This window comes from Acanthochromis polyacanthus, chromosome 1 (assembly GCF_021347895.1).
Source record: "Acanthochromis polyacanthus isolate Apoly-LR-REF ecotype Palm Island chromosome 1, KAUST_Apoly_ChrSc, whole genome shotgun sequence".
Lineage (NCBI taxonomy): Eukaryota > Metazoa > Chordata > Actinopteri > Pomacentridae > Acanthochromis > Acanthochromis polyacanthus.
Window position 1 is genome coordinate 62,956,441 of NC_067113.1, and position 22,350 is coordinate 62,978,790.

The following is a 22,350-nucleotide window of genomic DNA, read 5'->3' on the forward strand; positions in this document are numbered from 1 at the left end:
TTTATAGTTTTGATGTCTTCAGTGTTAATCTACAATGTAGAAAATAATATAAATAAATAAAAAAACATTGAATGAGAAGGTGTGCCCAAACTTTTGACTGGTAGTGTACACACATGGACAAAATTGTTGGTACCCCTCAGTTAAAGAAGGAAAAACCCACAATTCTCACTGAAATCACTTGAAACTCACAAAAGTAACAATAAATAAAAATTTATTGAAAATTAAATAATCAAAAACAGCCATTACTTTTGAATTGTTGATTAACATAATTATTTAAAAAAACAAACTAATGAAACAGGCCTGGACAAAAATGATGGTACCTCTATAAAAGATTGAAAACTATTTGACCAGAGTGACATGATTAACTCAGGTGTGTCATTTAATTGACATCACAGGTGTTTCCAAACTCATAATCAGTCAGTCTGCCTATTTAAAGGGAGACAAGTAGTCACCCTGCTGTTTGGTGAAAAGGTGTGTACCACACTGAACATGGACAACAGAAAGCGAAGGAGAGAATTGTCCCAGGACATCCGAAAAAAAATTATAGACAAACATCTTAAAGGTAAAGGCTATAAGACCATCTCTAAACAGCTTGAAGTTCCTGTGACAACAGTGGCTCATATTATTCAGAAGTTCAAGACCCACGGGACAGTAGCCAACCTCCCTGGACGTGGCCGCAAGAGGAAAATTGATGACAAATTGAAGAGACGGATCGTTCGAATTGTATCCGAAGAGCCCAGAGCAACCTCCAAAGAAATTAAAGGTGAACTCCAAGGCCAAGGTACATCAGTGTCAGATCGCACCATTCGTCGTTGTTTGAGCCAAAGTGGACTTCATGGGAGACGACCAAGGAGGACACCACTGCTGAAAAAAACTCATAAAAAAGCGAGACTGGAATTTGCAAAAATGCATGTTGACAAGCCACAAAGCTTCTGGGAGAATGTCCTTTGGACAGATGAGACCAAACTGGAGCTTTTTGGTAAGTCACATCAACTCTATGTTCATAGACTCAAAAACCAAGCATACGAAGAAAAGAACACTGTCCCTACGGTGAAACATGGAGGAGGCTCAGTAATGTTTTGGGGCTGCTTTGCTGCATCTGGCACAGGGTGTCTTGAAAGTGTGCAAGGTACGATGAAATCTGAAGACTATCAAGGCATTCTGGAGAGAAATGTGCTGCCTAGTGTCAGAAAGCTTGGTCTCAGTCGCAGGTCATGGGTCTTCCAACAGGACAACGATCCAAAACACACAGCCAAAAACACCCAAGAATGGCTGAGAGAAAAGCGTTGGACTATTCTAAAGTGGCCTTCTATGAGCCCAGATCTGAATCCCATTGAACATATGTGGAAGGAGCTGAAACATGCCATTTGGAGAAGACACCCATCAAACCTGAGACAACTGGAGCTGTTTGCTCATGAGGAGTGGGCCAAAATACCTGTTGACAGCTGCAGAACGCTCATTGACAAATACAGAAATCGTTTAATTGCAGTGATTGCCTCAAAAGGTTGTGCAACAAAATATTAAGTTATGGGTACCATCATTTTTGTCCAGCCCTATTTCATTAGTTTGTTTTTTTTAAATAATTATGTTAATCAACAATTCAAAAGTGATGGCTGATTTTGATTATTTAATTTTCAATAAATTTTTATTTATTGTTACTTTTGTGAGTTTCAAGTGATTTCAGTGAGAATTGTGGGTTTTTCCTCCTTTAACTGAAGGGTACCAACAATTTTGTCCACGTGTGTATGTTCACATATCCACAAACATCCATCCACTACTATAAAAAAGAAGCATATGTCATTGAAATAAGATTATTTCAGAAATTAGTAGAAATTTTACATCTTTTCATTCATTCAACCTTTATTTATGCTTGATAGATCACTGAGGGGAAGCCCTCTTTTTCAAAGACACTGAGTTAAATTACAAAAATAGAGAGAACAAGAAAACAGACAAGGCCACAGTTAATTGAATAAAACCATTAAAATTTCTTGTTTAGCTAACATACGCTACCAGTCAAAAGTTTAGACACACCTTCTCGTTTAATGGTTTTTCTTTATTTACATTGTATATTCTCACTAAAGGCATCAAAACTATGAATGAACACATCTGGAATTATGTAGGGAATGTGTAGTAAAATGTGAAATTAGTCAAAACGTGTTTTATATTTTAGATTCTTCCAAATAGTCACCCTTTGCTTTGATCACTGCTTTGTACACTCTTGGCATTCTCTGGATGAGCTTCATGAGGTAGAACCTGAAATGGTTTTCCAACAGTCTTGAAGGAGTTCCTAGAGATGCTGAGCACTTTCACTCTACAGTTCATCTCATCCCAAACCATCTGGATTGGTTTGGGGTTTTGGGATCACTTGAGACCTGGGGCGGTCCTCTTTTGACCCAATTTTATAGTACCACTTGATGGTTTTTGTGACTGCACTTTGGGATACATTCAAAGTTTTTGCAATTTTCCAGGCTGACTGACCTTCAGTCCTTAAAGTAATGTTGGACTGTCATTTCTCTTTACTGAGCTGATTGGTTCTTGTCATAACATGGATTCTAACAGTTGTCAACTGTTTACCAACCTGACTTCTGCACAACACAACTGGTGGTCTCAACACCATTAAGAAGACAAGAAATTCCACAAATGAACCTTGACAGGATACACCTGTGAAGTGAAAACCATTTCAGGTTCTACCTCATGCAAAGGGTGACTATTTTGAAGAATCTAAAATATAAAACATATTTAGAGTTACTTCACATTTTCTTGTTTACGACATAATTCCATATGTGTTTATTCATAGTTCTAATGCTACATTGTGTTAGCTAATGGTGTTGAAAGGCCCATTGATGATTAGAAAAACCCTTGTGCAGTTATGTTAGCACATGGATAAAAGTGTGAATTTTCATGGAAAACATAAAATTGCCTGGGTGACCCCAAACTTTTCAACAGTAGTGTAAAACAGACTGAGTGGACTGTAGACACATACACCATTAGGCAGAGAGAGAGGCAGGGCCCAGAGGTTTAATTGTAGAAGAGGTTGAATAGCTGTAAATCCTATAATCGTAATCCAAGGCTGACAGGAAAACAACCTCAACAAATCTATTGCTGAATATGGGGAAGATGCTTTTATTACTGCAGAAATACTCTATTTTTTAAGCACTGTGACAGCTGAGTGTCAGATTCTTGTCAAAGTGGACGCTGAGATATTTATATTCTGTGACACTCTCAGTCACAGGTCTGTTCACAGTAGATATATAAAGAGTATTATAGTCTGTCTCTCTGTAGAAAACAGCATCAGCTTTGTGTTATCTGTGTGTTGATGTATCGTGTTGATCCTTTGTGTGTCAGGATGTGTGTGTGAAGGCTTACCTCGCTCTCCGACATCACACCAACCTGCTCATCATTCTGTTCTCCATGATGCTGATGACCGGTACGACCTCCTGCTTTTCATTCCCTGCACAGTCACTGCTTTGCTCCTTCACAGAGGAAAAACATTCAACATTTAGGAACTTCATTGTCATAAACACCTTGGTTTCGTTCATACAACTGAAATAACAAATAAAATAAAATTGCATAAAATAAGATAAAAAGAGTTACACATATATTCTATGTGCAAATGTTTGCATCTTGTGCAATACTGTTATATGTGAACAGGCAAGAGGTATGTGCAAAATATCGCTATTTACAGATACTGCAAGTGAGCCAGTAATTTAGTAGCCTAATGGCCTAAATTAGTTGACTTTGAACTAATAATAACCAGGTGAATTCATCTGTTGTACCCAGTAGAAGTGTTGCTAGTTCACCTGTTGGCCGGCGAGTGGCAAGAAGTTGCAGATTTGGATTTAGACTGACACATGGCCATACTTTGGTTTTTAAAATGAGACTCCTGTGTTTTGGTCATTACCAGGTATGCCCCAGCTGACCAGTAAGGAAGATATCGAGTACATCCGCGAGGCGCTGACTGTCGGTCGCAGCGAGGACGACGCTCGGCACCACCTGCTGGACCAGATAGAGATCTGCAGGGAGAAAGGCTGGATGGTTCAGGTCAACTGGTTTGTTCATCTGGTGCTGGGGATCAAGCAGGGTGTGGAGAAGAGGTCCACCTAGGAACTCTGAAGACAGAACTAAAATAGACAAGAGTCTTACTATAGAGTCTACAGGAGACTGTAAAATCTGATGACTGTATGAAATATTTTTCGAAACATTTTGTATTTTAGACCATGTCAGATACATTGCCTGTCCAAAAAAAAGGTCACCACCTGGATTTAACTAAGCAAATAGGTAAGATCCTTCCATTGGATAGTTACTGCAGAGATGAACACGTTTCAGCTGCAACAACTTATTTAACCCTAACTGATGCAGTAAGGAGCTTCTCATTTCTTGTTGGAAGACATATCCTGTGGTCATGGAAAGGATGTTACTCTGTCTCAGAAAGGTCAAATTATTGGCCAGCATCAAGCATAGAAAACAACTAAGGAGATTTATGAAACTACTAAAATCAGGTTAAGAACTGTCCAACATACTATTAAAACCTGAAGGACAGTGGAGAACTATCATCTTCAGGAACAAACTCTTAGATGATTGTAGGAAATCAACAGTAGAACTCACAGTTATGTTTAATAGTGAAAGTAAGAGCATTTCTGCACTCTTGAGTGAAAGCACTCAAGGGATTGGGACTAAACGGCTGTAGCTCTAAGAAAACCACTGATCAGTGAAAATAATCAGAAAAAAAGGCTTCAGTTTGGTAGGTAGCATAAAGATTGGACTCTGGAGGAATGGAAGAAGGTCATGTGGTCCGATGAGTCCAGATTTACCCTGTTCCAAAATGATGGGGGCATCAGGGTAAGAAGAAAGGTGAATGAAGTGATGAACTCATCATGTCTAGTGTCTACAATCCTGTGGGGGTTAGGGTTATGATCTGGGGTTGGTCAGGTTCAGCAACATTATGTTCCCAAAGAGTGAGGTCAGCTGATACCTGAAGATACTGAATGACCAGATCTTTACATCAGTGGAGTTTTTCTTCCCTGATGACATGGACATGTTCCAAGATGATGATACCAGGATTCATGGAGCTCACATTGAGAATGAGTGGATCAGGGAGCATGAGATGGATTGACCGCCACAGAGTCCAGACCTCAGCCTCACTGAAAATCTCTGGGATGATCTGGAGAAGACTTTGTGCAGCTGTTCGACTCTCCCATCATCAATAAAAGATCTTGGTAGAAAATTAATGCAACTCTGGACAGAAATAAATGCTGTGACATTGCAGAAGCTTATCAAAACGATGCCATGACATCGAATGTTTGCCGTTCTCAAAGCTAAAGGCGGTCCAACAAAATATAAGAGTGTGCGACTTTTGTTTTGGACTGACAGTGTATTAAGACTTTTTTTAAGTTATTTTTTTTGGCATTTTTTGCCTTTATTGTAGAAGACAGCGGAGAGAGAGGCTGGAAATGTGGGGGAGGGACCTGCAACAAATGGCTGGGGGTCGGACTCGAACCATTTCCGCTGCATCAGGACTACAGCCCTGTTTATGGTTCGCCCACTCAACCTGTTGAAATACTGGGATGTTCTTTAAGATATTTTTCTAAGAATAAAACTTACAACTAAATAACTGTAAATCTTCTGGAAGAACAGTCCCATTACACCATTCAGTAAAAGTTTGGAAAAAGACTGGAACTACTGAGGGTCTTCTTATGTGTAACTGAAAATGAATTACATTGAAGACAATGAGGATCTTCCGCTTGACCCTGCATATCTACTGACCTACTGCTGAGTTAAAGATAGCTAACAGGGCAGAGGTGGAAATGAACTGAACATGGGAGCGATTGTTAGCACTGCACTGCATAGACCAAGTCAAGCATCCACACCAAAGCCACAAAAAATAATATTTCAAAAAGTGTTCAAAAATGTTCTTTCATTTGCCTGAATCAGCAGCATTAAGGCAATCTTAAGTCAAAGGTAGTATGCAGTGTATTCTCAAAGTCTTAAAGAGTGTTACATTAAATGTGAACTGCAGCTTGAAATGTTGCTGTTTGCTTAAGAGTTCCGACTTAAAAAAGTAAATGATAGATTCAGATTAAAATAACAGCTTCCGTTAGTAAAGAACTGGGGCTCTACACTGTTTACATTCATCCCTTAAAATAAGGACTAACTATTTTGTGTTTCTGGTTTTTAATATGAGGAAACTCGTCTCTCACATTTCCCTCACATGATTTGCATTTGAACATGTGGTAGATGTCACACTGGTTGTTAAATTTTGCTGAAGTGGTGTTGCACTGTGCTTCCACCCCAAGAGGAGCTGTGTGGTAAATGGTTTGAAAAGTATTGTAGATTCTAGATATTCCATCTTTTTGAATTATATTCAGTAAACTATGAATCAGGCTGATTCTCCTGGTCAGAGATTTAAAAAAATGATGTAATATCACTGAAGTGTTCAGGATGAGAGCTTTATTATTTATAAACGAACCATGTTTTGATTTGCACTGAAGATGCAAATGTACAACTGCTGTAATGGACATGAAAGATCTGCACGTCTACACTACCAGGTAAAAGTCTGGACACCCTCTCATTCAGTGGCTTTTATTTCATTATTTTCTACATTTTAGATTAATACTGAAGACGTCAAACTATAAAAAAAACACATGTGAAACCAGAAAAGCACTCTCAGAACACAGTACTCCACCCAGGCTGCTTAGTCTTTGTATCATTTCTGATGGATGAAATCTTCAATAAAAAAATGACTTTGCACCATTAGTCCGTTTTTGAGTAATGTTGCTAACAGACAGATTTACAGAAGGACAAATGTACACTGATTGGCACTGAACTCCACCACACTCCTTGACGGAGTAATCATGTTGTAAACAAAAGAGTATTAAACTTCAGTATTAATCTACAATGTAGAAAATAGTACAAAAAATAAATAAAAAGCACTGAATGAGAAGGTGTGTCCAAACTTCTCACTGGTAGTCTACATGATACTACATTGGCCTGTTGACACTTAGAGCACATGCTGGTCAATGCTGTTTTTACTGCATGTAGAATTCCAGAATATGTACACTACCGTTCAAAAGTTTGGGGTCACTTAGAAATGTCCCTATTTTTGAAAGAAAAGCTTATTTTTTCATTGAAGATAACATTAAATGAATGATAAATCCAGTCCAGACATTGTTAATGTGATAAACGACTATTCTAGCTGGAAACAGCTGATTTTTAATGGAATATCTCCATAGGGGTACAGAGGAACATTTCCATCAACCATCACTCCTGTGTTCTAATGCTACATTGTGTTAGCTAATGGTGTTGAAAGGCTCATTGATGATTAGAAAACCCTTGTGCAGTTATGTTAGCACATGAATATAAGTGTGAGTTTTCATGGAAAACATGAAATCGCCTGAAGGCCCCCAAACTTTTAAACAGGAGTGTAGATGTTGTCTTTTATCAACTACTTAATGATTCTGAATATTTTGGATTTTATAATCAAGAATTTTAACATTTCTATGTGGGCCTATTATGTTGTAAAAAAAAAAAAAAGAATTAAGAGCTGAGTAGAGACTGAGGTGGGAAAAGCACAACTTAGAAATTCAGGAATGTGTTTGTTGTGAATAAAAAGGAAGAGGGTTCACTTTTCTTTACCACAGTTCATGAGCATAAGTGATATCCAAGTTGGAAACAGAATCTATGAGAAGCACCAGCAGTTTAATAATCAGTATTTTTATTTGTTCTGTTTGCTTAAAACATATTGGAAAGACAGAAGCCTTCCATTTCTTTACAAAGACTGTTTTATGTAAAGCGTTTTATGCCTGTAAATGTCTTCAGTCACTGATTTTGGACAGAAATAACTGAAGAATTTACACTTGTCATGATAATTAAAGTCATGTGCTTCAAATACACTTTGCTGTCTCTGTTTTACAAATCAAATGTACTGTTTTGTTTCCTAATCATAATGTGGATCACTTATCCTTCCCTCTTTCTATATCAGAGTCACATCCCTCCACTGTGGTGATAAACTCTGACCACAAGATGGGGCAACTCCACAAACCTCTCCCCACAACTACAGGTCACAAAGCTTGACACCATCAACCAGTTTCATCCGTTCCTCTGATTTCTCGCCTACTTTTCCCTTCTGTTCTCTTCTTCCTTCTCTGTCATCTCTTCTTTCTGCTCCTCCTCACCTTCCTTTCTTTGTCTTTTCCAACACAGTCTGAGCAGAGAGTGGGTGTGCTACATGAAGAAAACATCTCTTTCATGTCAGTGTGTTTCATGGCAGCATGCTGCAGTATACATTGTGATGTACTGGGTTTAAATGGATTAGACAGATAAGCCTCCTCTTTTCCCTTCAGCTTCAAGGCCTCTTTTTTTATGACGTTAATTGGAAGCTCATGAACTGTATGGAAGCTTGGCAACAATGGTGCTCGTTGAATAGACCCAAATGGATGGCAGAGCTTTCCTTCCCCTTGTTGCCTGTTTTTCTGTGACATTTTGAGATGAAGTTGTGTATTTATGTGTGGTGACGCTTCATGTAGCTGCTAGAAATGAAGAAAGTAGATTTATTTTGAAATCCGATGCTTGTTAGCTGAAGAAATTACTTTGATTCCTTTGAATCTGCTTCAACTGACCTGCTGGATGAAGCAGCTGAATGGGGCATAAATAGTCTGCTCTACTGTAAATCACAGAAGGGTTTCAATGGTGCTAATGGTGCGCTAATGTTCAAGAAGCCTCCACAGTGAACCTTTAAACTCCACTCAAGTGTGTGGAATGTGTGACATAGTGGGCACATTGAATGTACAAACCGAGCTACGTTTTCAGTGTCATCCCACAGAATTTTATTTATATTAGAAGAGGAAGGCCTCTAAAAATATCTTTTGGAACATTATGTGACTGCTTCACCACTTTGTCTCTTCACTGACAGTGAACCTGAGAACAACATCTCCATACTGTGAGCAAAATGACTAATGGAGCTGCAGATTTGTCCTTATAGTTTACTGTACACACCAGGGTTTTCTGCTAGAAAGGCAGCTTATTCACTACTGAATGTAGGTATTTTGGCAGGATGCACTTCTGTTTTCGTGACTGACTGATTTTCAGGAAGCATTACCATTTGTTTTTTCCAGAATAGACGTGCGCTGTAGCTTTTACGGAATAACTCCCTCAGCTGTGACAGGGCTGTGAGGCTGGTGTGGGAGGGAACTGGAAGAAACTGGAGTGAACTGGAGCGTCTAGAATCGATTCCCTCCCTTCCTCTATTATCTCCCGTTCCTCTCCACGAAGACATGAACCAGATCAGACGACGGGGGAGATGACTGTGTGTGTGCCATCGTGCCACTGTAGTGCATGCTCCTCTGCTTCTGTCTTTGTGAGGAACAATGTGAGTTGTGCAGCTTCAGGGTGAGGACCATTTGACCTGACCTCACTTTTTACAAGTTGTTATTTCAGGGCTCGGACCTGGTTTGAGGTTAATTAGCGTACGGAGCTGTGGGTTTAGGTGCTGTGTGCTGCTGAAGGTTAAAGGGCCAAGTGCTGAAAGGCGTGCATGCATGTGTGCACATATCATCGTATGCACTTATATGTGAATGTGAATGCTGCTCTGTGTGCATGTACGTGATCATGGTGTGTGGGTGTGATTCTGTTTATGGTGGGTGTCTTTAAGTGGCTTGAAGAGCATAAATACAGAATTAAAGCTGGATTCACGGTGTGTGTCAGAGATGTGCTGTCGAAGATGTCTCCATTCATGCATTGACTTTTCATCTCTTTCGCGATGGAACGTATATCTTTAAAATTAGAATGAAATCAGCATACTGTGCAACGATATATGAGCTCGAAGCCAAGCCATTTCTGGTGTCGCTACTTTTTGTAGTGCTGTTTCATGGAGGGGCTGCGCAGTGGATTGGTGGCTAGTAGTTCAACCTTGCAGCTAGAAGATCCTCGATTCACGTCCTGACCTTCATGGGATCTTTCTTCATGGAGTTTACATGTCATCTCTGTGCAGGTGTGGGTTTTCTCCAGGTTCTCCAACTTCCTCCCACAGTCCAAAGACATTCATCCATCTTCTATACCCTGCTTAATCCTCATCAGCGTCACAGGGGTCTTGAGTTTATCCCAGCTGACTGAGGGTGAAGACAGGAGACACCCTGGACAGGTCACCAGACTATCACAGGGCTACACATAGAGACAAACAATCACATTCACATTCACACCTACAGACAATTTAGAATCACCAATTAACCTCAGCATGTTTTTGGACAGTGGGAGGAAGCAGGAGAACCTGGAGAAAACCCACACCTGCACAGAGATGACATGTAAACTCCATGCAGGAAGATAACATTAAGACCAGGACGCGAACTGGGGATCTTCTAGCTGCAAGGCGACAGGGTTAACCACCAAGACACTGTTCAGCTCTGTCCAAAAACACGCTGAGGTTAACTGATGATTCTAAATTGTCCGTACGTGTAAATGTGAGTGTGATTGTTTGTCTCTATATGAAAAGTTCATTTGCAAAAACAGATAGCTCCATTTTGATAATTTTTTTATTGTTTATTTGAGATAATATCAATCAAACTGAAGTTGAGTGGATTTGACTCAGTAGAAAGTACATGACAAAATAGAGAAAAAATAAATTATTAGTGTTATTAATATTATCTCAAGTAAACCATAAAAAAATGAGTTTTCTGAAAACGGAGTTACCTGTTTTTGCAAATGAACTCTTCACATGCAGCCCTGTGATAGACTGGTGACTTGTCCAGGTGTCTCCTACAGCTTGGATAGACTCCAGCCCCACCCAGGACCCTAATGGTTATTAAGCGGTGTATAGATGTTGGATGGATCAATGTTTCTTGGAGCTCTTACCAGAACAAGTCAGCACATTTCCTGATTCTACCGTCTTTATTTATGGTTGGCTTTGGTTAGTAGGATTCAAACTTCAGATAGAAAGTGAAGTGAATTTTACACCTTTCTTTATTCATGGAATTCTTCCAGAGTATCACATGGGGAAAGTGCAAATTTTCACTCAACCTGAAACTTTTCCAACTCCCATGGATGTTTCTTTGTCTCAGTTTGAGCTGCTTAACCCCTTAACTTTCCACATGAAAAAACAGATTTAAATTTAGTCAGTAACAGCCGAACAACCAGCCCAGGGCTCTGTGGATAAGAGACACTTGGGAGAATTCTGAAATACAAGAAGTATCTTTATCCTTACCACCAGGCCAGAGTGGGATTTTAAAATGCACAATTCGAACTCTAGTAAATTTGATGCAACAGAAACGAAGCACAGCAAAGCTGCATTCAAGGGGTTAAAGTGAACCTGTATCTGTTGTGTGTCTTAATGTCTCCTGAATGCATTCGGTCAAAACACAGAGGAGTAGCATCACATCGATGCAGTGACCATTTCTTTTGCGTTGAGGAGTTGTAATCAGTGATGAAAGTACTTTTACATTTAAGATACTTTACTCGCAAGTTTCCATTTTGTACAAGTTCAGAGGCTAATGCTGTACTTTTACCACTAAATTTATCTGACGACATACCCTTCTTATTCCTTGAACACCATGTACACTACCATTCAAAAGTTTGGGGTCACTTAGAAATGTCCTTAGTTTTGAAGGAGAAGCAGTTTTTTCCAGTGAAGATAACATTAAATGAATTAGAAACACAATCTAGACATTGATAATGTGGTAAATGAGCTAGCTGGAAACGGCTGATTTTTAATGGAATATCTCCATAGGGGTACAGAGGAACATTTACAGCAACCATCACTCCTGTGTTCTAATGCTACATTGTGTTAACTAATGGTGTTGAAAGGCTCAGTGATGATTAGAAAACCCTTGTGCAGTTCTGTTAGCACATGTATCTCCAAATTTGGTGATTTAGAATTTTTATGATGGATGAAATGTACCTTTAGGGGTTAAGAACATGCTCCTGCTTTGTAAGATATGTGAACTATTTCAGGGAAGCCCTTTTGCCTTACTTTGAAAATACCTCAAAGCTTGAAACAGGGCTGTTATTCTGAACTCATGAGGACTGAACTCATCAGAGATACATGGCTGATGATCCCATGATTCATTGCTGCAGATTAAGCTGTCCATCAGTATGAAAAGTTGTTAAAACAAGCTTAGCCTCAAACATCTACAACAGTAAAATGCAGCATATGTGGCTGTAACATTTATCCAACAACATCATGTTTATTATCTAACAGTAACACGCTGATAGGGATCATTTTACTACAGAATACTTCTCATACTTTCAGGATATTTCACTGATTACTTGTCTTCCTTTACATACAGTGGGTACGGAAAGTATTCAGAACCCTTGAAATTTTTCACTCTGTGTCATTGCAGCCATTTGCCAAAATCAAAAAAGTTCATTTTATTTCTCATTAATGTACACTCAGCACCCCATCTTGACAGAAAAAAACAGAAATGTAGAAATTTTTGCTAATTTATTAAAAAAGAAAAACTGAAATATCACATGGTCATAAGTATTCACACCCTGTGCTCAGTATTGAGTAGAAGCACCCTTTTCAGCTAGTACAGCCATGAGTCTTCTTGGGAATGACGCAACAAGTTTTTTACACCTGGATTTGGGGATCCTCTGCCATTCTTCCTTGCAGATCCTCTCCAGTTCTGTCAGGTTGGATGGTGAACGTTGGTGGACAGACATTTTGAGGTCTCTCCAGAGATGCTCAATTGGGTTTAGGTCAGGGCTCTGGCTGGGCCAGTCAAGAACGGTAACAGAGTTGTTCTGATGCCACTCCTTTGTTATTTTAGCTGTGTGCTTAGGGTCATTGTCCTGTTGAAAGGTGAACCTTCAGCCCAGTCTGAGGTCCTGAGCACTCTGGAAGAGGTTTTCCTCCAGGATATCTCTGTACTTGGCCGCATTCATCCTTCCTTCAATTGCAACCAGTCGTCCTGTCCCTGCAGCTGAAAAACACCCCCACAACATGATGCTCCACCACCATGTTTCACTGTAGGGATTGTATTGGGCAGGTGATGAGCAGTGCCTGCTTTTCTCCACACATACCGCTTAGAATTAACACCAAAAAGTTCAATCTTGGTCTCATCAGACCAGAGAATCTTATTTCTCATAGTCTGGGAGTCCTTCATGTGTTTTTTGGCAAACTCTATGCGGGCTTTCATGTGTCTTGCACTGAGAAGAGGCTTCCGTCGGGCCACTCTGCCATAAAGCCCCGACTGGTGGAGGGCTGCAGTGATAGTTGACTTTGTGGAACTTTCTCCTATCTCCCGACTGCATCTCTGGAGCTCAGCCACAGTGATCTTTGGGTTCTTCTTTACCTCTCTCACCAAGGCTCTTCTCCCACCATTGCTCAGTTTGACTGGACGGCCAGGTCTAGGAAGAGTTGTGGTCGTCCCAAACTTCTTCCATTTGAGAATTATGGAGGCCACTGTGCTCTTAGGAACCTTGAGTTCTGCAGAAATTCTTTTGTAACCTTGGCCGGATCTGTGCCTTGCCACAATTCTACCGGTATCTCTGAGCTCCTTGGGCAGTTCCTTCGACCTCATGATTCTCATTTCCTCTGACATGCACTGTGAGCTGTAAGGTCTTATATAGACAGGTGTGTGCCTTTCCTAATCAAGTCCAATCAGTTTAATTAAACACAGCTGGACTCCAATAAAGAAGCAGAACCATCTCGAGGATGATCAGAAGAAATGGACAGCATGTGAGTTAAATATGAATGTCGCTGCAAAGGGTCTGAATACTTATGACCATGTGATATTTCAGTTTTTCTTTTTTAATAAATTTGCAAAAATTTCTACATTATTGTTTTTTCTGTCAAGATGGGGTGCTGAGTGTACATTAATGAGAAATAAAATGAACTTTTTTGATTTTGGCAAATAGCTGCAATGACACAGAGAGTGAAAAATTTCAAGGGGTCTGAATACTTTCCGTACCCATTGTATATGTATGTATATATATATATATATACATATATATATATATGTTCATAAGAAATCTCATTAACTATAATTTTGTTGACTCCACACATTAAATATGGCTATTCTCTTAAATATATATTTGCTTAATGATCAAATTTATATTAAATTTAATATACTGAAAAATTTATATAAATATGGAATAAAATGTTAAAAATTTTATTTCCTGAAAATATGTATTTTTGCCTATGTGTTCAGACTTCAGGGATACCCTGTAGTATATATAGAGATTTATGTAAATATATATCCCCTCCATCCCTATCCCTGATTGAATGACCGATCACCTTATAAAACTTCTTTCAGTTTAAGCTTGAAATATGGATAAATTTGGTCTATTTTTCATTCACCCAGCAGTACATCCCATACGTGAGCTCCTTGTGTGGCCAGAGGAGGTAGTCTGGTGTGATTCCCTGAGGTGACAGTCCAGATAGCATCCACATGTACCCTTGTGGATAAGATTGGGGCTTGCAAATGCAGTTTTGCTGTCACAACTTAGCACATTGAGGCTATTCAGACTTTTCAGGACGTTACAGTAGTGGAATCTTGTCGCCCTTTCGACCAACATTTTTGTCACACAACTGTGTAACCTCTCTAAGGGGTTTAATCACTGCTGGACCTGTCTGTGACCATGAGGTTAAACAGTAGCTGAGGTTTGAATCCAGTAGGTGTAAATATGCTTTGACTGCATCACACACGACCTTTCAACAGTTTGGAGTCACTTAGAAATGTCTTTAGTTTTGAAAGAAAGCATTAAATGAATAATAAATCCAGTGTAGACATTGTTAATGTGGTAAATGATGATTCAAGCTGGAAACAGCTGATTTTTAATGGAATATCTCCATAGGGGTGTGATGGAGCGAGTCCATCCCTAAGTGTAGACAGGCCGGGAGAGCCTGTCTCCCCCTCAGCTTACCACGCGGCGCCAAATTCATTTTTCACAAACACCGACAATCCACTAATTTCATGTCATTTAATTAGCGCATTTTCATCGTGTCTCAGGGTGCACACTTGGAAACGTTGGTCATTTCAATCTTATATACGCTAATTTCTACACTCGCCTTCCGTGTTGCAAGACTCTGTGCTCTGTGTCCTCTCCTCTCGCGTTCTGGGTGTGCACTGGCAAAACCTGGCTGTTTTCGCTTCTACGGATTAAATGTCCCGTTTTCAAAAGAGGCGCACCTTAGCAATTAAAGGTTTTCTGACTAGTTTAAGGCTTTATATGAAGGGGTTTGGGGGTTGGTGGTTCCTGTTCTAAATGTGGAAATTGTGCATCCTAAAAAGAGCATGCATAACTTACAATTATTGCAAAATTCAGCCGCACGAGTGTTGTTGAGGACCAGAGGGCGGGAGCATATTACACCTATTTTAAAATCGCTGCATTGGCTCCCCGTGTGCTTCAGGATCGATTTTAAGGTTCTTTTATTAGTTTATAAGTGTCTTAACGGTCTTGGGCCTTCTTATTTGTCTGCACTACTTTTATTTTATCAACCCTCGCGGACCCTGAGGTCCTCTGGTGCTGGGTTTTTAACGATACCACAAGTTAGAACTAGAACACACGGGGAGGCGGCATTCAGTTATTATGGCCCCCGATTGTGGAACACCCTCCCAGAGAACCTCAGGGCCGCAGAGAATGTTGATGTTTTTAAAAAGAGGCTCAAGACCCATCTTTTTAATCAGGCTTTTAACTGACTCATTTTAATTCTTTATAATTTCTTAAGCTGATTTTTATTCTTATATTTTTTATTCTTACAATTTTTATTACTATTTTATATATAAATTTTTACTTTATACATTCTTTTCTCTTATCTCAGTCTGAGCTTCCATACCTTTTTGTTTATTTATTGATGTATTTATTTTTATTATTTTTATTTTTATTTATTTATTTGTTTTCCTGTTTTAGTCCCTCGATTCTCCAGCGTTTCCTCCTGGGGGCCTACCACACCTGGTGTTGATTCTGGTCCACTGATGGGGGTGCCGGCCCGTGGATGGCCCTGGCCCGGGTGGCTGGAGAGCTTTACACCTTCGTGTGGAGCCTCTTGTCTGCCTGGGCTGGGGTGGTCTTTGTGTCGGCTCCCCTGCAGTCATGGTCCATGACTCCACTCGGTGTGTGTGGCCCCCAAAGGTAGCTTCTTCTTCACTTTGGATTTCAGTGCCCAGCCATGTCTCCTCTATATCTCCTTACTGACAGATAGTGTATGTGGGTGTGTGTATGTTAGTATGTTTGTGTGTGTGGGTATGTATGTATGTTCGTATGTCTACGTATGTGTGTGAATGTATATGTGATTGTGTATCTGTGTGTATATTTGTTGGGGGGTGGAAGGTTTCGGGTTTTTCACAGTGTTTTGTATTGTGTTGTTTTGTTTTTATCCTCTGTGAGGCACTTTGTGTTACTCTACTGTATGAAAAGTGCCATACAAATAAAACTGATTTGATTTGATTTGATTTGATAACATATCACCCATTTATTTGTAGAAATGGAGTTTTCTTTATTTTTCTGTTTTGGGGGTGTATCCTGGGAGGAGCCAGTGGGGTCAGCATGCTGCAGGTTACACAGGAGGTAACATGGGCTCCATCTGATTAATGCAGACATTAAAGGGGTAGTATGTTTTCTTGGTCAAAAGTTGGTCTTTTTTTAACTCCTGATGGACTTTTAACATATTTTGGGTCATTTTCACTGTAAATATTTATTCACATATTTTTGGCACCTTTTCCTGCACTGTTCAGCACCAAATAAAGCACGTTAAAATTCAGTTTTTTGCCATTCTCAATTTTTGGTGAAAAATCCCACCACAAGGGGTACAGAGGAACATTTCCAGCAACCATCACTCCTGTGTTCTAATGCTACATCGTGTTAGCTAATGGTGTTGAAAGGCTCATTGATGATTAGACAACCCTTGTACAGTTCTGTTAGCACATGAACAAAAGTGTGAGTTTTCATGGAAAACATGAAATTGTCTGGGTGACCCCAAACTTTTGAACGGTAATGTATCTTCAAATCTGGTGATTTAGAAGTTTTCTGAATGATGAAATGTTCCTTTAGGGATTGAGAACATGCTCCTACTTCCTAAGATATGGAAACTATTTAAGGAAGTGCCTTAATTTGAAAGTGTCTCAAAGCTTGAAACAGGGCTGATAGTCAGAGATCATGAAGCTAATGATGTTGACTAATTTAAATGTGTTCATCTGACATAGATATTTGAAAACTTGACTGATTAGATGACTGTTGATCTTAATATGTAATTGAATAGAGGTGGGCCGTCCTACAAGAGAAAAACATCTGGACAATTTTTATGCAATTAAGTGTCAAATACAGGTTTTGAATCCAATAAAATAAGGCACCAGATGCATTGACAATTGGCTGCTTTTCCATAAGCTCATACAACTGTGTAATCAGCTCCTTTAAGCCTGGACGGTGCTTCTAAAAAAATTCCCTTTTTTGAATTGTAGAAGACCCATCCCATCATCCACCTGTGTCCCCCCAGGTCTGCACTTTGCACTAAACCCTCCTTTGACTTCCACATACCCTGAGTCTTACACACGTGGACAAAATTGTTGGTACCCTTCAGTTAAAGAAGGAAAAACCCACAATTCTCACTGAAATCACTTGAAACTCACAAAAGTAACAATAAATAAAAATTTATTGAAAATTAAATAATCAAAATCAGCCATCACTTTTGAATTGTTGATTAACATAATTATTTAAAAAAACAAACTAATGAAATAGGGCTGGACAAAAATGATGGTACCCATAACTTAATATTTTGTTGCACAACCTTTTGAGGCAATCACTGCAATTAAACGATTTCTGTATTTGTCAATGAGCGTTCTGCAGCTGTCAACAGGTATTTTGGCCCACTCCTCATGAGCAAACAGCTCCAGTTGTCTCAGGTTTGATGGGTGTCTTCTCCAAATGGCATGTTTCAGCTCCTTCCACATATGTTCAATGGGATTCAGATCTGGGCTCATAGAAGGCCACTTTAGAATAGTCCAACGCTTTTCTCTCAGCCATTCTTGGGTGTTTTTGGCTGTGTGTTTTGGATCGTTGTCCTGTTGGAAGACCCATGACCTGCGACTGAGACCAAGCTTTCTGACACTAGGCAGCACATTTCTCTCCAGAATGCCTTGATAGTCTTCAGATTTCATCGTACCTTGCACACTTTCAAGACACCCTGTGCCAGATGCAGCAAAGCAGCCCCAAAACATTACTGAGCCTCCTCCATGTTTCACCGTAGGGACAGTGTTCTTTTCTTCGTATGCTTGGTTTTTGAGTCTATGAACATAGAGTTGATGTGACTTACCAAAAAGCTCCAGTTTGGTCTCATCTGTCCAAAGGACATTCTCCCAGAAGCTTTGTGGCTTGTCAACATGCATTTTTGCAAATTCCAGTCTGGCTTTTTTATGAGTTTTTTTCAGCAGTGGTGTCCTCCTTGGTCGTCTCCCATGAAGTCCACTTTGGCTCAAACAACGACGAATGGTGCGATCTGACACTGATGTACCTTGGCCTTGGAGTTCACCTTTAATTTCTTTGGAGGTTGCTCTGGACAATTTGGATACAATTCCAACGATCCGTCTCTTCAATTTGTCATCAGTTTTCCTCTTGCGGCCACGTCCAGGGAGGTTGGCTACTGTCCCGTGGGTCTTGAACTTCTGAATAATATGAGCCATTGTTGTCACAGGAACTTCAAGCTGTTTAGAGATGGTCTTATAGCCTTTACCTTTAAGATGTTTGTCTATAATTTTTTTTCGGATGTCCTGGGACAATTCTCTCCTTCGCTTTCTGTTGTCCATGTTCAGTGTGGTACACACCTTTTCACCAAACAGCAGGGTGACTACTTGTCTCCCTTTAAATAGGCAGACTGACTGATTATGAGTTTGGAAACACCTGTGATGTCAATTAAATGACACACCTGAGTTAATCATGTCACTCTGGTCAAATAGTTTTCAATCTTTTATAGAGGTACCATCATTTTTATCCAGGCCTGTTTCATTAGTTTGTTTTTTTTAAATAATTATGTTAATCAACTATTCAAAAGTAATGGCTGTTTTTGATTATTTAATTTTCAATAATTTTTTATTTATTGTTACTTTTGTGAGTTTCAAGTGATTTAAGTGAGAATTGTGGGTTTTTCCTTCTTTAACTGAGGGGTACCAACAATTTTGTCCACGTGTGTATATACTCATCTGACTCAGCACTGAACTAATATGACTCCTTGATCAGTGACGCTGCTTTACATAACTATACTATATCGAGCCACTCGACCACAGAGCAGCCTGTAGTCCGAACTTGACCTTTTAGCGGTTTCCTCGATTACAACACCTAGCCGTTAATATTACAGCCTTTAATATTTAACACCCTGAACATATCTGTAGCCGCTGTAACTGGAGACTGGAGGTGTGTTTGAGTGCACACGCATGTATGTGTGTGTCAGCGTGCCACATCAGATACCTTTACTGACAGAACACGCACCGGCGTGTGTGTGTGTGTGTGTGTGTGTGCAACCTGACACTGCCTCTCACACTCTATCTGTATTTAGCATCAGTTACCATCAGGTAGGACAATTAGTCAGTGAGGAGGCTGGCCAAGCAATTAGATGTGGAGGAAGTAGAAAGTGCAACACACAAGCCTGCTGCGAATTCGATCATTTATTTCATTAATTACATTTCTAGAGGGAGAACCTGGAGGTCTTTATGTGCTGAAGTACCTGTCAGATGGAGAGATGCTCCTTTGACATGTAAATGTCACTCTGACTTCAGGAAAATTATCTTTCTTTTTCTTTTATACTTTACTGTTCAAAAGTTTGGAGTCACCCAGATAATTTTCATGTTCCATGAAAACTCACACTTTTATCCATGTGCTAACATAACTGCACAAGGGTTTTCTAATTATCAATGTGTTATGGTTATTGTCCTTTGTGTGTGTTTTTGGGCTTGTGTGTCTCTGTCTCCCTCTGTCTGATCCTTCTGTCTCTCTCCCAGTCGCTCATCCCCTGGCTCTGTCACCTCATCACTGAATTACTCTCAGCTGCTGCAATCAGTTCAATTCAATCCACCTGGTCCCCTCCCTGCTATTTAAGCCCTGCTTTTCCCTCAGTTCTTGGCTGGTGCATAGTTTGATCTACATGCAGCTTCAGACTCCACTCCCCACTTTCCCTACCCCTCTGGATTACCTCAGTTGTTGGACTTCTTCACTTTTCACCTTTTTCTGGATTTACCCCCTTTGGACTCAGTGGTTTGTTTGGACTCCAGTTTGCTCTTGCTTTAGTTGTTTATTTCTACGTATGTAAGTACCTTTTTAGTCTTGTCCTTTGCCACAGTCTAGTTTTGTTTTATATCCACTCCAGTCCTGCTTTCAGTTTGTATAGTTTTGAGTTGGTTTAATAAATCCTTTTTATCATGCCCAGTGTTCTGTCTGTAATGTCTGTGCCTGGGTCCTCCACACCCCACAATCCTAACAGTATGCTCCAGCCAGGAAAGAACCCAGCAGACATTGAGACCTCATAACTCCCTAGAAATCTTTTTTCTTGTGAGGAGAACAGTCAGTATTTTGACCTACAGCTGGAATTATGGGGAGAGTGGGTGAATGCACTGATTCCAGAATACAAGGACAAGCTGGTGTTGCTGGGTCGCAGGGCTGCCGCCAAGATGCCTTGGCTTATAGGCCATCTACCGCATTATCTTTTAGAATTTTTGAACTCTCACGGGAGCTACGTAACCCCTCCAACCGCTGTCACAGATTCTTCCGGTACTCAGTCTGCCAGTCAGCCTGAAAGCCCCCCAGTCTCCATTACCTCCAGCGAACTGATGTGTTTTTTTTTTTTTTTTTTTTTTTTTTTTTTTGTTGTTGGACAGAGCTCTAGGGCTGGACAATTTTCATCCCAATCCGGACAGTTCACCACCAGAACCCATACTTCAGTTTTCTGATGAGCCCCCTTCCCAAAAGAAATCTGGGGTTCTTAGAAACTAAAGAAAATGACATCAGATTAGAACCGAACCTTAATGGTGCTCATGTTTCATATCGCCACCAAGCTGGAGGACGTTCAACCTTGTAGATTGTATGTAATTCCTCTGACAGATAGCCAAAAGAGAACTGAAAACAAGCATTAAAATATCTGGTTCTTCAATTAAGTCACAAGCCTACATATTTACACTAACGTTCAACAGTCTGGGGTCACTTAGGAATGTACTTATTTTTGAAAGAAAAGCTTTTTTGGTAACAATTTATAATAACTATACACTATTAAGCATTGGTTCAGCATAATTTAAGCATTAGTTAATCCTTAAATCCTCATGAATTCACCATTAGTAATGCATTAGTAAAGACAGTTTTAAATGTTCAACTAACACATTAAGCATTAGTTAAACATTAAAGTGCTTAATTCATCGTTAACTCATCATTTGTAACTAATTAGTTATACGTGCTTAATTAATCATGAATTCATGATCTGTATGGCATTTATTATGCATTACTAAGCACTTAATAAATCCGGTTAAAAATGTTTTGTTGCTCATTGATAGCCTCAGTTAATACTTTATAAAGGGTTAGCAATTGTGTTAGTATATGATTTACAAACATATTCATACTCAATGAATAACTTATTAATGCGGTTACTACTCATTAGTTAAGTATATTCCGTGAGTCCATCTAAAGTGAGGACTATCTATGCTTTATAAATGACACAGAAGCAAAGACATACAAAGTGTCAGTTTTATTGGTCCCAAACAATACAAGCTCTTTTAAATACACACTTTAAACAAATACAGTCTATAAAATTTCAAGTAAACTTGACAAACATCTTCAAATAACAGTCTGTGATCGTATAAAATAGAAAAATAAAATACAAGCTCTTTTAAATGCACACTTTGCAATCCTTAACATTTCAAGTAAACTGGAGAACTATCTCTTTAGGGCACACACACACCAGAGGTAAGTGGCTGCCTGATTCTGGGATTCCGCCAGTGCATTTCAATGGGAAACGAGTGCACTCCTCCTCCTGCCAAAGGTAAAAGTTGCAAGAAGAGGAATCTGCTCGTTTCCCATTGAACTACATTGGCGGAATCCCAGAATCAGGCAGCCACCTACTTCTGGTGTGTGTGTGCCCTTGAAGTGCACAAAGTGCTTTACAGTAAAACAAATATACAGTTTTCAAATATTGCAAGATAACACTAGATAATTTCTGCAACCTGTTTGCCTCTACGATCAGCTGCCATCTCCCCAGCGTGATATGGTTCTGTCTCCGACTTCCGCATTTGAGAAAAATAAAAAAACCCGCGCGGTCTCGCTCTCCAGAACCGCGGAGGAGGCTGGGACTTGTAGGACTCTTGGACGTGTAGGACGCTACTGCGCATGCTCTTACCGTCAAAAACGTTAGTGCGCATGCTCCAAAATGCAGAAGTCACGCTGGAGAGATGG

At 39.8% G+C, this 22,350-nt stretch overlaps 1 protein-coding gene across 2 annotated transcripts in view; it reads left to right on the forward strand.

The window, feature by feature from the left end:
- Window positions 1-7,889, forward strand: part of pik3cg (phosphatidylinositol-4,5-bisphosphate 3-kinase, catalytic subunit gamma) — a 36,037-nt gene extending 28,148 nt beyond the window's left edge. Inside the window, exons 23-24 of one of the 2 annotated variants that reach the window (XM_022214157.2) lie at window positions 3,346-3,427; window positions 3,905-7,889. In XM_022214157.2, coding sequence (XP_022069849.1) covers window positions 3,346-3,427; window positions 3,905-4,104 — 282 coding nt within the window. In that variant the 3' untranslated portion in view covers window positions 4,105-7,889. The remainder of the gene's footprint in view (window positions 1-3,345; window positions 3,428-3,904) is intronic. The other variant, XM_051950772.1, reaches the window with a different exon arrangement.
- The last annotated feature ends 14,461 nt before the right edge of the window (window positions 7,890-22,350 follow it).